Source organism: Amia ocellicauda, chromosome 7 (genome assembly GCF_036373705.1).
Source record: "Amia ocellicauda isolate fAmiCal2 chromosome 7, fAmiCal2.hap1, whole genome shotgun sequence".
NCBI lineage: Eukaryota > Metazoa > Chordata > Actinopteri > Amiiformes > Amiidae > Amia > Amia ocellicauda.
This window is the reverse complement of record NC_089856.1, coordinates 32,235,645-32,250,793: the sequence shown is the minus strand read 5'-3', so window position 1 is coordinate 32,250,793 and position 15,149 is coordinate 32,235,645. Positions and strand designations below refer to the sequence as shown.

Below are 15,149 nucleotides of genomic sequence, written 5' to 3'. Positions count from 1 at the left end.
ATACATGAGTTTTCAGACTTGGAAATATGATCTGGAAAATTGTACTACACTCTCTGCAGATAACCAATCTGACCCCTCTACAATTAAGTAACTGTTTTGATTGTCCCAGACCTGTGAAAAAACTAAGATGCAAGTTGGAATGAAATGCACATTAATTATTTACGATGAATAAAGATTAATTAAGATTTCATATATTTTGGGTACAGCAGGCATAGGAAATGTAGCATTTATAAGAAGAAAATAAGACTAATATATACACAGACATAGACACAGTCTTTACAGAAGATTGTTGTTTTATTTAAAAAAAATAGCACACACATAATAGTGGTATGTAATAGGTTATATAATGTAAAATTAATCTTTGTGTGCCACTGGTCACGACAAGGTGCCATGTTAATGGGCCTCAGCAGAGAGTTTAGAGCTCACATCAAAGTGAAATAGACATGTCAAAATTCCAAGAGCAAAGGATACTGCTTTGTGCAAACAGGCCAGTCAGTTGAATCCCCAGGAATGGTGCTAACAACAAAAGTACAGGTCCAGAGCCATAGAATAATAATAATAATACAAATAAAAAAAAAACTATGATTTAATACAATAAAGACTGTATTTAGAAGAGATGACATTCCAAATAATACTGTTGGGAAAGTTGATTTTAAATAAGAATGCAAGGCATCCACAGCTCCAAGGGACAAAGACAACATAGCTGGTTTGAATCAGCGATCTGGAAACTGCTGAAAGGCAACACTGCACTTGTAGCATGGAGGGGTCTCTATTATGGAGGAGGGGGTGTTCTGGATACAGATACTATACATATATATATATATATATATATATATATATATATATATATATATATATATATATATATATTTTTTTTTACCTCAAGAGGACTAGTTAAAAAAAAAAAGACTAAATTCTTCAAAATAATGCTCAAACAACTTAACTGTAAGAAAAGTTCTGTCTTCATCTGTACCCCCAAATAAATCATTGCCAACTTATCTAGTTTTCAACATACCATTTTTGTGTTTTATACCTGTATGAACAGAATAAGTACAAATTAGCCTAACTGATATTTACAATCTTTATTCAGAACTGTGATATTGCACTGCCATACAGAGAAATTGAACATTCAATAGTCAACATTGCTTCACTAATCCAGGTGATTCTACACTGTTTGCAATAAAGGCATTTTTCTGGGTATAAACATTACAGACTTGCTAATTAATTCAAACCAGTAGAACACAATTCAATTACCACGCGCAATAAAGCAGGCACAATAATAACTGTAGCTGTGTCATTTATACCCTGAGCTAATTTTTTCTCTTCATCCTCATTCTGTATTTGGATAAAAGACATTTACGTGACTTGATTGAAATAATGTGGAATGAACTCAGAGAGACTCCTACAATTATACCTTTAGGACTGCAAATGCTGGCTAAGGTTCAGTATTTTTTTTTTTATGTTGGTCTCTTGGACTAGAGTTTGAAACTTGAAAGCTGTATGAAAATTGAAATATCCTTTTTAAGATAACAGCAATATCCTTATTGACCTCAAGAGAAAGGAAGGTAAATTGACTATTGCTATAAAGACACTGTATGCCTTGCCTTCAGATATAGAAATTACAATCTCCAAAAGCATTGCACCCTTTATTAAAAGACAAGCTATGGAGAATGAGTTGCTATAAAACTTATACTTATTTCCCTCATTAACATGCAAATCAATTTATAACTTTTTTGAAATGTGTTTTTCTGGCTTTTTTGTTGTTGTTATTCTGTCTCTCACTGTTAAAATACACCTCCCATTAAAATTATAGACTGATCATTTCTTTGTCAGTGGGCAAACGTACAAAATCAGCAGGGGATCAAATACTTTTTTCCCTCACTGTATATAGTAGTGCAGTACCACTGGGAATCAACAATCCATTTATCTAATTAGGATTAATGTTCCACATTTAATGCAAACACTTTAGAAAAAGCACTCCTATTTCACCTTGGCGAACTGTTACACTTCAGCCACTTCCTTGCTAATTTGCACCTTTGCTGTGTGATGCGCAGGGCACTCTGTCCCCCAAAGGACTTTGTCATTCCTGGGCATCTCTGCAACCTTTGCAGCACTGTGAAAATGCCCGTGGTCAATTACCCGTGGCCCCCGCTCTCTGAATTCAAATGATTCCATATACAATCCACAGACTTTTAATTCAACAATAAGCCATTCTTGAAGGATGTCATTATTTCTTGCTTTGCTATCTACACAGAAGCTTAACCTTAAGTGTGTAAAGGAGATGGCAGCTATTTTAGATTTAGCTTTAGTCTTACTCTTTTCCGTTTTAGTCACATTTTAGTCATTTCGTCTTTCATTAGTTTCAGTTATTAGTCAACGAAAACACCTGTCATTTTAGTCTAGTTTTAGTCAATGCAATTATAGTCACATTTTAGTTCTTGTATTTTATTTTAACTTTGTCTGATGCCAGATGTTTACATCAATAGGTGGATGGATGGAAAACATAAACATATTGATTTACTTAATTTGAAATGTATTTTCACAAACAGCTATTGTAAACTTCATGGTCACATATTACTGTAATTAATTTTTTGTGAAGTTTGAAGTCTCTCTTGATATTTGTTGTAATAATAATAGAGTGCAAGAACAGTATGGAAGCATATATTGGACTTCGCTGACAATATTAACATTTCAAATAGCTTTTGCTTTAACATTTCCCTTACCCCCGCTGATAAACCACGAATTGGATATTTACAGTGATATTAAAAGCATAAGCGTGTTGTTAAACTCAACTGTAACAAAGCGTGAATTGTGCTTCATGATATAAGTGCATAACGTGACTGTACTTATTAGTTAACCAATTAGATCCTAACTTCACTAATTACAAGACCCGCACTTACAGGTCCTGTATACAAAAGAATAGTTGTATAACTTAACACAATCTGTATCACCTATACGTTAAGCCCGAAACAGTAAACCACATCAAGCGCGTTCAACGTTTAGTGAAACACACGCTTGTGCACTATTGGGTCACATTCTGTTGCACAGATTTCTGCGGTTCTGCACAGATCTGCAGAATCCTACCCATCCCATTGGTGGAGCAGCGCAGATCTGCCCAGAACTGCGATTTGCTGCGCTACACGGATGCATTTTAGTCCAGATTCACATTTTAATCAACTAAAATTAGAAGACATTTATTTTCTTTTATTGCTTTTTTCCACAGTATGTCGTCTCATTATCGTCACTGAAAATAGGTCGTTGACGAATATTTTTCGCCACAGTTTTCATTGACTAAATGAACACTGGTTTCTGGCTATGGTTATTTATTTATACATTTTTCTCCTACCTGTTATTTCTCCTATACATTCTAAATACTATGCTAGAAAGCATTGTCATAGTTTTAGAGAAAATACATTTGAATAATGTAGGAAACGCAATTTTTGTAACCGCGGTACAAAAAGACACATCTCGGATGCTGATAGTGTGTTTTTCATCTTGACTTGACTTTCATCTTGCATGTTTATTTCTTATTGAAATACAGTGAGGTACTCTGTTGCTTCAACTGAGATTATTTGATGACTAAGAAACAGGCACAAAATGCTGGTCTATTTTAAGGAAAAGTAAAAGCACAGTGCCGTTTTTGTGTTCATACTGCTCTCCCTGTGACCGAGGCATATTTAATTAGAATGCCGGCCAGTGCTTTCACCTCCTAGATGAAACCATAGATGTATATTGACCATCTGCCAGTCCTTTTAAAGTCAGGATTGAGAGCCCAAGTCGTTAGTCTATCCAATGAGAACTGAGATGGAACTAAATTAAAGGACATTTCTTTTCCCTCCTGAGTGGATTTTACAAATGATCCCAAAAAACACTCGGACTCTCAGGGTCTATTAAGATAACGGGTTCTCTTGTTTGCTGTGAAAATCCTAGAATAGAAAAAGAACAGGAAATGACTGTGAATCCCACAATGATCAGGGGAGCAAAACATAATGGGTTTTAAAGTAGCCTACAAAAAAAAAATGTCTATATGAGGCCTTTGTGTAATATGTAGTACTTGAAGTGAAAAATGGTCGGCACCAAAAATGAGGAATTTCAAAACCTCCAGCAGAAAAGCATTCACAAGATAAAATAAAAACAAATGGAGACCAGCACCTATTATGAACTAGAGAACCATTTGATTCAGGCCTAATGGAAAAATGTGAAGGCTGCTGTTGTCGGTCTGAGTTTCAACACTATCTCAGTAATAAAGTGACCTGTTCCTTTCTACACAGGTGTATTTAACCTGGTGATTGTGGTCAGCTTGAACACTTGCCTTGCAATGCTTCAGTTCTGCACCAACACACTAAGTATTAATTTATCAGACACAAGCACATCAGTAACTCACCTGCAGAGAAACTCCGTGTTTGGCTCTGTTTGGTGGCAAGACTGAGGCTGTGGGAAAGCTAGATTTACTATTAAAGGTCACCTTCCCCTGCAGTGATATAGCCCCTTTGTTTGTGTTTACTGGATCTTTCTGTATAAGGTCTGCAGGAAAGCACAGCTTTCTTTGATGTGTTGATGAATCTCTGAACCACCTCAACTGTAGTAGTAGTAATAGGCAAGTTTATCATATATTCAAAAAGAAGTACCACAGAGTAAAGCACAGAATTATCATTTTTGATCTGTGCCTTAATGTGTTCTTTCTGTCCAGGTTAAAATCCCAGAATGTATTTTTGGTTTCCCTCTGAATATCATCATATATATATATATATATATATTATTACATGAATTTGTATTTTCAAAATCTTTCAAAATAGGATGATTCTTATTATTTGACTTGAGTGCCAGTGTTAAGGGCTATTCAAGTGTGGGGGTGTACAGGTGATGTGCAAGGTTGTCTTTGCCAGCTCCAGGGCAGAGTAGAGGGGAGTCCTAATTCGATGGGCCCTGAATCTTCTGGGGTGAATCTCTCTTCAGCAAGATCGCAATGCAGAAACATGAAGTGCAGCTCAGTTAAAGATATTTAAAGACTGAGAGAGAGCTTAAATCGAATCCTAGTACAATTAATGACAGTATCTGAATGGCAAAATCAATGTTCCCACTGTTTTGGAGCACATGCTCAGTGTACCAGGACTTCAGTGCTTGACCTTTGCTAAGGTTTTCATTCCTCCACACAACTCAAGACAGTAACTCGTAGAGAGTCATTTAGAATGAGCAATGATTCAGGAAGCAGCTCCCCCTCAGTTTTCAGTTTTCCAAGGTATAAACTCTTGCTGTGGTGTTTTATGTCCCGTATTTTTATTTTCTCAACAACTGAATTACTGTATTTGGCTTCTATGTTTCTGTTGAATTCCCACTCTGTGCAGGTTGCTAAGTTCACACATAACTTATTTTTGAAACTTACAAGTTGTGATCATTTTTTAAATTTATATAAATACATTATCATTTCAATTTAGAATTGCACTACTAGCCAATACTTATGTAAATTAAAGTTTTAATTAGCTTGGTGACTAAAATGAATAAAGAATATATTATCGGCTTAATGAACATTTAACAGAGAACAGCTGAAAATTACCTGAGCACTTTGATGAGAAAAATTAATTCTTCATGCTCTGCATTTGTATGCCTTCAGAATTAGTTTTTAAGTCTAGACTAGAGCTGTAGTCTTTCACTCAAACTCGGAGGGATGTCTTTGTTTCCTTTCTTTCATGTGGGATGTAGATAAACTAAGGTTCAACTATGAAGTAGCTTGCAGATAAAGAAGATACCTTATAGAATGGCATACAATAAGCAGTTACATGCAATTTGGGCTTTGCCACAGTTACATTTGGTGGCTCCTTCATTTAAATTTGTGCACCTCCAGATTAGTCATGAAAGAAATTAATCTTGGCTTTTAACAAAATTGCTGGTATTCCACTTAATTTCACTTTGAGTAATGAATGTGAGCCGGTGGCTTGATGTGGTGTATCTTTAGTTTGAGTAGACGTAAACTAAACTAGGCTCTAAATGATACATTTTTATCATCACATTTTGGAGATCTTAAATGGCCCTGTTTACTTAGCTCCTTATGAAACATTCAGAGTTTAATAAATATATATTGAAATTAGAATTTGGAATCTGAAGTCTGCTTCTACAGTTTATTTGAGAAACAAATTACACTCTAAATTACTCTTGCTGTTTCTTAGAAGTCAGTGGATATTAATGCATTTCCAAGGCAAAATAAATATTTGATGTAGAGCTCTGAGTTAGGCCTCCTGTATACTCAAACTATGAAATTCAGATTTTTCACTTGCATATGAAATGTGACAGAGTTTCAGTGTTCCTTGGACAAGTATTTCAGTATTCACCATTATGTGCTATGTTCTGTGCTGATCTGTGCAGCTCTTCACACACTGTGTACGTAATTTATTAATGTAGAAGTAATTTTAAACTGTTTAAAATATTCTAGACCTGAATGAGCATTTCATTGAAATTGGAGGTGTCATTCATTGAAAGATTAATCTCCTCTCTGATATACTGATTGTGCTTCGCTGTTATTAAACAGTCAGTAGCACCAAATCATAATGCTGTTGATTTAGAAGCAAGCAGAGTGTAATTGAAAATGATACACATTAAACTTGAGTGTGAGGTTATTGTGTTTATTGCGATCCTTATCAAGTACGCTGCTTTTCAGTGAATACATGTTATCCATTTATAACCTCATGCATCACATAACAACTGTCAAACTCCTCTTTGTTTTTGTTATCGCAATGCCTTTTCTAATGAAACCTTGTTTTAACAGTGCTTTGATTTAAAACTCGTTGTAACTGTCTCAGAAGTACATTGGCATTTAGACTTCCAGTTGTCTGAACAAATTAATCTCAGTGTGTGATTTTTCACTTCTCTTTTTTTCTGTTTAGGTCACAAGTTTTAAAGTGAAAGAAACGTTCTTTTTATTTTGCAAAGGCTCCTTGGTACTCCGTGAAGCTTGAGCAGCTTCTTGTCTTATAGAGACTCTTACCCGGCTTCTGCACTTTTCTCAACTAGTCTCCCATTGACCGAAGATGGGTTGAAATGGGTTGTTGAGTTAAGCACAGGCAGTTAACACTCCACTGGGAAATACCTGCAGGAACAGTAGGCTACCTGAGAGAACAAAGCACTGTATAAAACAAAAGGGAGCATTTTAGAAAATGTGTGGTGAAAGGGTGGGAAAAAAATATTGCTATGTACTACACAATGTTTTGTATTGTTTTTGTTGTGAAGGATTTAAAACGGACAGCTGTGAAGAAAATATTTAGCTTTTTCCCTTTATTAGCCATGATAAGAAAACCTGAGTTTGCCTAAACCTTAATGCAAACTGGAATAGAGTAGTAGGGTCTTTCTCGTGTAAATGCCTTTTTAATTCCGTGTTATATTCACCTGTAAAGGAATTGGAATTATTATTTTAAAAGTTATTAAACTTGAATTCAGTGGCTATGCATGTCTGTGGTCCCTGGGAACCCGGATGAAGACTCCCTGGGCCAGGCTGTGTTCAACGTGCAGTGGTCCTTTGCAGAGGTGTGGATTGTAATGTCACTCCTGTCTCTCCGCCCTTCTCCCCAGTTTGTGTTCCACGATGTGGGCGTCCTGACTGAAAAGCTGTTCCCCATCGTTGAGGCCATGCAGAAGCACTTCAGTGCTGGTTCTGGGGCCTACTACAGCGATGCCATCTTCTTCCTTTCGGTGGCCATGCACCGCATCATGCCTGCAGGTGAGCACTGATCTCTCCACTGGGCTGCTCTCTCCTCAGTGTTTGTGGGTGGGACTGGTGAGCAGCCGTTGGTGACGATGGGTCAAAATGTTTGCCGTCATTTTGATTGGAAAGTGTTGAACTGCATATTAATCAATTAGTCCTTTAAGAATCTGGTTTTATTACTGTAAATATCTGTATGATTTGAAGTGAAAAGTGGAATGCAGTATAATAAACTTGTTAGTTATCGCAGTTGAGCTTCTGCAGTCTGTAGATCTAAACATTTCATTTTAAATCTGTATATCAGAAACTTGTAGGGTATATTGTTATCAGGTCAGACTAGTTCAGTTTGAAATATTATACGTACTACTATGCCACTGATATATATATATAGATATATTTAAATCTTTATATATGTGCATAAAATACATATTATGTTTATTTTCATGTATTTTGCTGTAGTATGTACTCTCAGATACAAAGCCTTAAGCAAACATCTTAGTAATGCTACTTTGTGTCAACTCATATTATCACTCATCCATGAAAAACTTTCCTGATATTAAAGAGACTTGAGATTCACAGTTTACTAGCTCTTGTGTTTTTATGATAGAGAAATAAATGCTAGGCAAAAAAAGACCCCATGTGCAATCATAAATATTCACAACTGAAGCTTTGTTGGTCCGAAGCTTCTTTAATATCTCTCAGTAAATAGAAGCTTCTGAGCCTTGATTTGTTATATATGTCAGTGCTCACGAATCCCACCTACACAGCACAGCACAGTCCAGACATGAGCAACCGATTCTCTTTTGTCAGGGTTACTGGTACATCAGCTTTGTGCAGTCTATAATTATAGACAAACTGTGAGGTGGAAAAATGGCCATGCCGGCAGAGAGGTTGCAGTAATCAGTGTGGTTTCATTTTCCTGTTTGTTATCGAAGGCTACAGGGGACAGAGGGCGAGTTAAACAGTATTTGGTATTTTACGTGCTGAAATGACTAAATGACTCTAGATCTGTATAATCACCTTTTTGTTAAATTAAGCTAACCTTTATCTTGAGCAATACTAAATAGGGCACTCATTTGAGTTCTGAACAGAATCCAAGTTTGTCTTGGGAATTTTGATTGAACTGAAAAAAATACATTATAAACTAGTCCAATCTAAAATTTGTTGCCTGGTGTGCTGCGGCTGTGAATGTTATTTTTGTTTTTGTACAGCAATATAAATTACTTACTGCCCCTGATTAAATTACTGCATTTGGTTCCCTGTGTGCAAAGCAGCACCTCCATACATCCATTAGCTTAATTTAGATTCTGCATTCACTGTTCGTACATGGATGCAATTAGAAGAAAACTCATAGAGGGATTTCTCCTGGGTGCAGCTGTATATTACAATATTAGTGAATATTCTGTATATACAATGCACTATAACACAATGCTGTTATACAGTATGTCTTTTTTTCTTGCTCTTATTTGTTGTGCATATCCGTGTAATTATGAATGCAAGATCAGCTCCATTCCATAGAAAAATATTGTCAATTAAAACCCCATTTCACCTAATTTGCTGTCAATAGCCTGTGGATACAGACAGGTCCATATCGGCTTTCAGTCTAAATGGCAGATTCTGTTATTAATTTTGTCAATCAAAAATGTAGGCTATGTCTCTACTGCGGTTTCTACAGATTTGCTTTGCTAATGTGGTATTGACCCCATTATGATTTGGCTGCTGGTCAGTGGTGTGGCAAGCCCTATATTTCAGCATGAATTCTTCTGAAAATACCTTAATACCTGATGTGGCTTTTGCAGCCACACTCAAATTTTCAAACTGACAACTCTGACCATTTGCCTTAGAGCATCTTGTCTGCTCTCAGCAACTTTGCTTATTATTAGGCCTCCCAGTCCTTAAGACAAAACTATCAACCTACATGTGTAGAATTATTTTATTACACCCACATTACATTCAGGTATGTTTTTTTTCTTTTCATTTTTCTGCATCTCTTCCATTGTTACATTGTCACTTGCCCAGCCCTTGAGCCTTGATCAGTTAATGTGGTGTGGGCAATGAAGCCAGGTTCAGAACTAGGTCAGTATCTGTATTGCCTGGTGTGTGTAATTAACCCTTGATGTTCCTGTACTAAGAGCAGAAGACCTACATAAACTAAAAAACCGAGTCTGTAGTTCTTATCTTAATATTCCACAGATGTGTTCTTTTCTGGCCAGAGTGATCGCTTCCCCTGCCTTAAAGAGAGCAGACATTTCTTAAATTTTTTTAAATCAGTGATGGACTACATGTAGCACTACTGCATCATTTAAAGTCACAACATCTGAAGAGGAGGGTAGGGAGAAGATAGAAGAGGCTTAATAGATGGAAGACTTAATTCCCAAAGACAGATAAATTATAAAAGTGAATATATATGCAAATATGCAAATGTATTTTTGCACTTATGTTGTAAGTCGCCCTGGATAAGGGCGTCTGCCAAGAAATAAAAATAATAATAATAATAATTGAAAATGCTACAGTGTTAGTGATTGCACTGCTTTGAATTTTGCTGTATTTGATTCCAAGAAAGGACATTAAAAAAAAAAACACTATTCTCATATCCAAAATTAATTTGCTTTACATTATGTGTTGTATGCAGAATGTATTGTGCGTCATTTTCGTGACCCTGTAATTCTCATACATTTCACTCTCTTTAGTTTTGTTGTGGTGGGGTACTTAAGACAGAAGTGAACAAGTAAATGGAAATAAGACTTGTAAATTATTAACATATGGGGAGCATTTTGTATTTCAAGTTCATGTGGGTATTTTTCATAAACTTTTTTTCCCAGCTAAATTTAACCCAGAGGGAAATGCACTACCTAAAACTGGAGAATGGGAATTTGGAGATGTGCCACATTTTCAAAACTCTCCCTAATGGGCCATGAAGACAGAGACAGATGCATGGCTCAGAGTTTTTTTTATTTTGCACATCACTAACAAACTGCTAATGTTATTATCAGCTTTCAACATAAATCCTGGCATTTACGATCAAGAAATGAACATTACTTACCAAAACATTAGAGCAGCTACTAAACAGTGCTTTAGATTATGTTTCAGAAAAGGGCAAGAAAAAAAGATCTGAAGAATATACATACACCTAATTCACTGGGACTTATTTACAATAAGAATTTGTACTAGTGTGAGAACTTTGTCAAACCAGTTCCCAGTCTCCGAAACAGCAGCTCAAGCACAACTTGCCATTGTATTACCTTATTGACCTGCTGATCAAATGTTACTGCTGATACCTGGAGGGAGGTTGTCTGCTTGCATTATTTCCAAACTCTGCCCTGTGAGGCTTGTTCCATCAGTCGAGCTCTTCCTGTCCTAAATTTGTCGATACAGAGCAAGCGTGTTCCCCCGTGTTGCCTGGAGTGCTGGCCTCTCACTCCTGACCAGCTATTGGGTGTTTGTCTGCATTGAAGGGGTGGGGGGTGGGGGGACACTCTACTTATGAGAGCCCAGGCAAATCAGATCAGAGAGCAGGAGGGCAGAGAGTAATGGTTCCATTAGATGTGAGAATCGGTCAGCTGGAGGGAAGCCCTGAGCTCTAGGGTATTGCATTGCTCTGTTTTGTGATGAAAATGGAGAAAGGTTTTCGTTATGACCTCAGTCACAAAATATAGCAGTAGTATTCGAAAGATCTTAACCTATAAAAATAGCTATAAAAAAGCATTATTTATAATTTATAATTGCGTTACTTGTTGGTAGTTTAACATAAAATATACTGTGCTGATTAATATTAGTTTCAGAGAATACAGAAGTGATCAATATTATTTGCTCTTTTTATGTCAGGTTGTCTGTTAAGATCTGTGGAGAACAATCTGTTATTTTCAAAGCCTCTTTCGTTAATACAGTTTCTTGTTTTCTTGTTGTTGTTGTTTTCAGTTTCCATCACTAAACCTAACTGGATTTCCTTGATGTTCACAACCTTTGCCCTGACTATGACCTTTGCCCTATGATACCTCCTGCTGACAGTGTCAGAGGAGGTTGCTCTTTGTGCTCTGTTCATTTAGCAAGTGAAATGGAGTGGATGAGTTTTTCTGTTCTTATCATTTTGACAAGCCGAGGGTTTTGTTATTAGAGATGTTTTTAGGCTTCACTACATGTAGATGATCCCTTGAGTGAATTTGCTGCAGCAAACAAGGGCCTGGGGACTCATCTTCTTATTATGTGCCCCCCAGGGGCCTCTGTAGAAATGCTGAGTGTTGAAAAGTCTACCACCTTCTCTGCGTGCTTTATAACTTCCTTAGCAATAGGAAAATTGGATACACCACCAGTTCATTATTTATTGTGGAAATGAGTGTGATTTGCAAATTGAGTTGCAGAAAGTATTCAAATTGAAATATGTTTGGAGATGTTATATATTGTGTTTTCACTATACAGTCATCCCTTCAGTTTAAGAAATAGTGAAAATGTGAATGCTCTCCGTAGTACTCAAACTATCTAATTAAAATGTATGATTGAAGGAAATGCATTAAACGTTAGCCATTATTGGATGCATTTTAATTTGAGACTTCATAAAGCTTTGATTGTTAAATGTGACAATTTGTGATTGGCTTATGTGCTTTTTAAAGTTCACTTAGATGTACGGTTAAGAGGGAATGCATGACATTCTCTAAAGGATGAACCATAAATGTATTATAAAAAAAAAGAAAAACCTGTGTGGTTCATGAAGTGGAAAGATGTAGAACTCTCCCTTGCTGCTTTCACACCCAGCGTTGTGCTCGCATAGCTGTGAAACGATGGCTTTGTCTCTCTATAAGCCTATGATGGGAATACTGTATTTGCGCTGTGGACACTGAATGCGACAGACAGCTGGTTTATGCTGCTGGATGCAGGGGAAGGCTGGTATTGATTTTCTCATCATGCAGACTTGGGAATACAGATTAACTCTTCCAACACTGTGCTTGTACTTTCTGACACAGCACAGTTTTGCAGCTTCCCACCAAAATACTGTTGTTTATTATTTTGTCTTGTTTGGATTTTCTGTTCTTTTCATCCATTTTATTCTAAATCGATTTTTTCAGTGTGTGGTTGACTTTAAGTAGCTTATCATGCATCACAGAGAAATGTCCCAGAAAATTTCAGTCAGAAGTAAACAGATTTTTGTTTTCTGTGTAAGCTCATTTAAGGATAGGGAGCTCTGCTGCTTATTTGGAAGCTTGGAGTTTGGTCCTTTGTTTTAAAGATAAGTAGATCCGCATTATAAAAATGCACGAGTGTACCAGTTTAAAATAAATACTCAACAGGTTATTAAAATTTACGAAAGATGTCACATCAAAGCTATTTGTTCACAAATGATACTACAGACTACAGAGGATGTTGTAGATGAAGAATGCACTGAATATGTGTATATTTAAATGTTCTGATCAGTAAGATTCACAATCTGGATCTAACAAGACTTTTCGATGGGAGTTACTGACCATAATGCATGTTGTTGTTGAACAGGTTTTGTTTGGGTACACACCAGCAGTATTCTTTGTAAACAGCTTAAGTTCAGCTCTAGGCTGAAAATAAACTTGAGGCTTAACCAAGTTAATTCTCTATAGCACACACTGACTGTTTGTCTTTGACAATTAAGAATGCCCATAGCTGTTACTGTTTGTGTAAGGTCTCAGTCACCTCGCCTTAAAAAACGCATCAGAGAGTGTTAGGGACTATGGCGTCCTTTATGCAGGCGTATTTACCTGGGGCAAAATGTGTCAGTGACCTTAATCCCTTTCCCAGTAAAGACTTCAAAGCAGCCATTTCACTTTTTTGTTGTTGTTGTAATAACTCCGAGGTGTTTAACTCTTGGTCTCCTGGAGCTTGTACAACATATCTCTGTGTGTGTCTTTATAATATTAAATAGTTTGCAGAATCTTTTTCTAACTGAATATATTGTTCAGTGGCAAATTATATTTGTTTAAATTAGCTTTTGATCTAATTTCCAGACTTGTTGCTATATATTTTTTTGTTTTCTTTTTTAGGTAACTGGTCCAAAAGTGACATAAATTGATTTAATTTCTGAAAACTCTGTCTTGTTGGAGGTGGGAAGAATCCACATGATCTTTTTCAAACGCATCTTGAATGGTTTTATCTGTAAATTAAGTTATGTTAAGTTAAGTTATGAAAGACTTGAATCAACTGTTTGTCTTTTGGTTTGGGAATTACCAATGACAGTTTATCCTGGCTCACCTCTCCAAATTCTGTGTACAAAAGATAATAGCAATGCTTACACACATCCTTGGAGAGCAGAGAATTTTAATTTACATGATGAGCTTCTCAGGAGCCTCAGAAATAACGTTTGAACTGACCAAGCTGGGGTCCATTTTTCCCTTTGTTGGTCCCACAGAAATGTAATGCCGTTGCCTGCAGATATAAATAAAACAGGATCTAGATGCAACCTTAATGGGCTGTCTTCACTAGACCACACATTCAACAAGTCACCTTATGTCTAGATCAGGTGTTCAGACACAGAACACCTTTAGCCTCTGAATGATTTCCAAGTCTCAATTCTGGCCCAGTTTAGCATTCTGAGCTCCTGTTTCTCAAACGCTGATTAATCCAAAGGCAGAATTATATCATTAAGACATTGATGCCCTTTCTGTATTGCTTAATAGGAACGATAGCCTTCAGAGATGTCTTTAACATTTCTAACTTTAGACTTGTTTAAACATTATCTTGCAGATTTATCCAGAATAACCCATATTAACTGTACAGCCGTAAATAATTCTTGTTACATGTTCAAGTTAATCCAACTGAAACATCGGACCTATGCAGGTGGAAATGTTTCTTATGCCGTGGGATTAAAAAAAACTGTCCTGCACTGTACCAGAAAAACTGACTAAATAAGTTCTGTATTCCATTGAAGCTGTGGTTAACTTCTCGATTGTTACAGGGTATTTGAAAAAACTCTCTTGTTTGTTAGACAAGTGAAAGATTTACAAAAAGTTTAAAATTCAGTGTGTTTTTGTGACATTTTGACAGTTCAACATACTACTCATTCCCATTGTTTTTATTTCAACAGCTTATTTTAGTATAAATATTTTTCATTCTAAGTGTGCAGTACTGTTTTGGTAATCTAATCTAGTAAAACAAGGTTCAAAAGGTGTTTTTTCTTTTTTGTTGTGAATGAGCCATTTGATATGGTTCTACTCAATGTGAATCTGCCACATTTAATTAAAATCAATTGTACGGTTTGGTATACTAAGGTTGGAAACTAACAGTTTTCATATTTGTTTTAATGGTGGTAAACCTAATCTATGCAACCTTGCATATTTGCATACGTTTAAATTACGCACTATAATTTTGCATCAGCAGAGACTAATATAAAGTGCCTAATCCCGTCACCGGTAGCAGAGTCATTGAAAACCAAGAGTCTGAACCGCAGTGCGTGGCAAAGGAGAATTGTGTAGATCACAATGACTGTTGGGTAATCACTTGA

General features: G+C 36.3%; 1 protein-coding gene across 1 annotated transcript in view; it reads left to right on the top strand.

Annotated features, from left to right (window-relative positions):
- xxylt1 (xyloside xylosyltransferase 1) overlaps positions 1-15,149 on the top strand; it is a 60,295-nt gene that overhangs the window by 7,489 nt on the left and 37,657 nt on the right. The window contains exon 3 of the mRNA XM_066709223.1: positions 7,561-7,708. Coding sequence (XP_066565320.1) covers positions 7,561-7,708 — 148 coding nt within the window. The remainder of the gene's footprint in view (positions 1-7,560; positions 7,709-15,149) is intronic.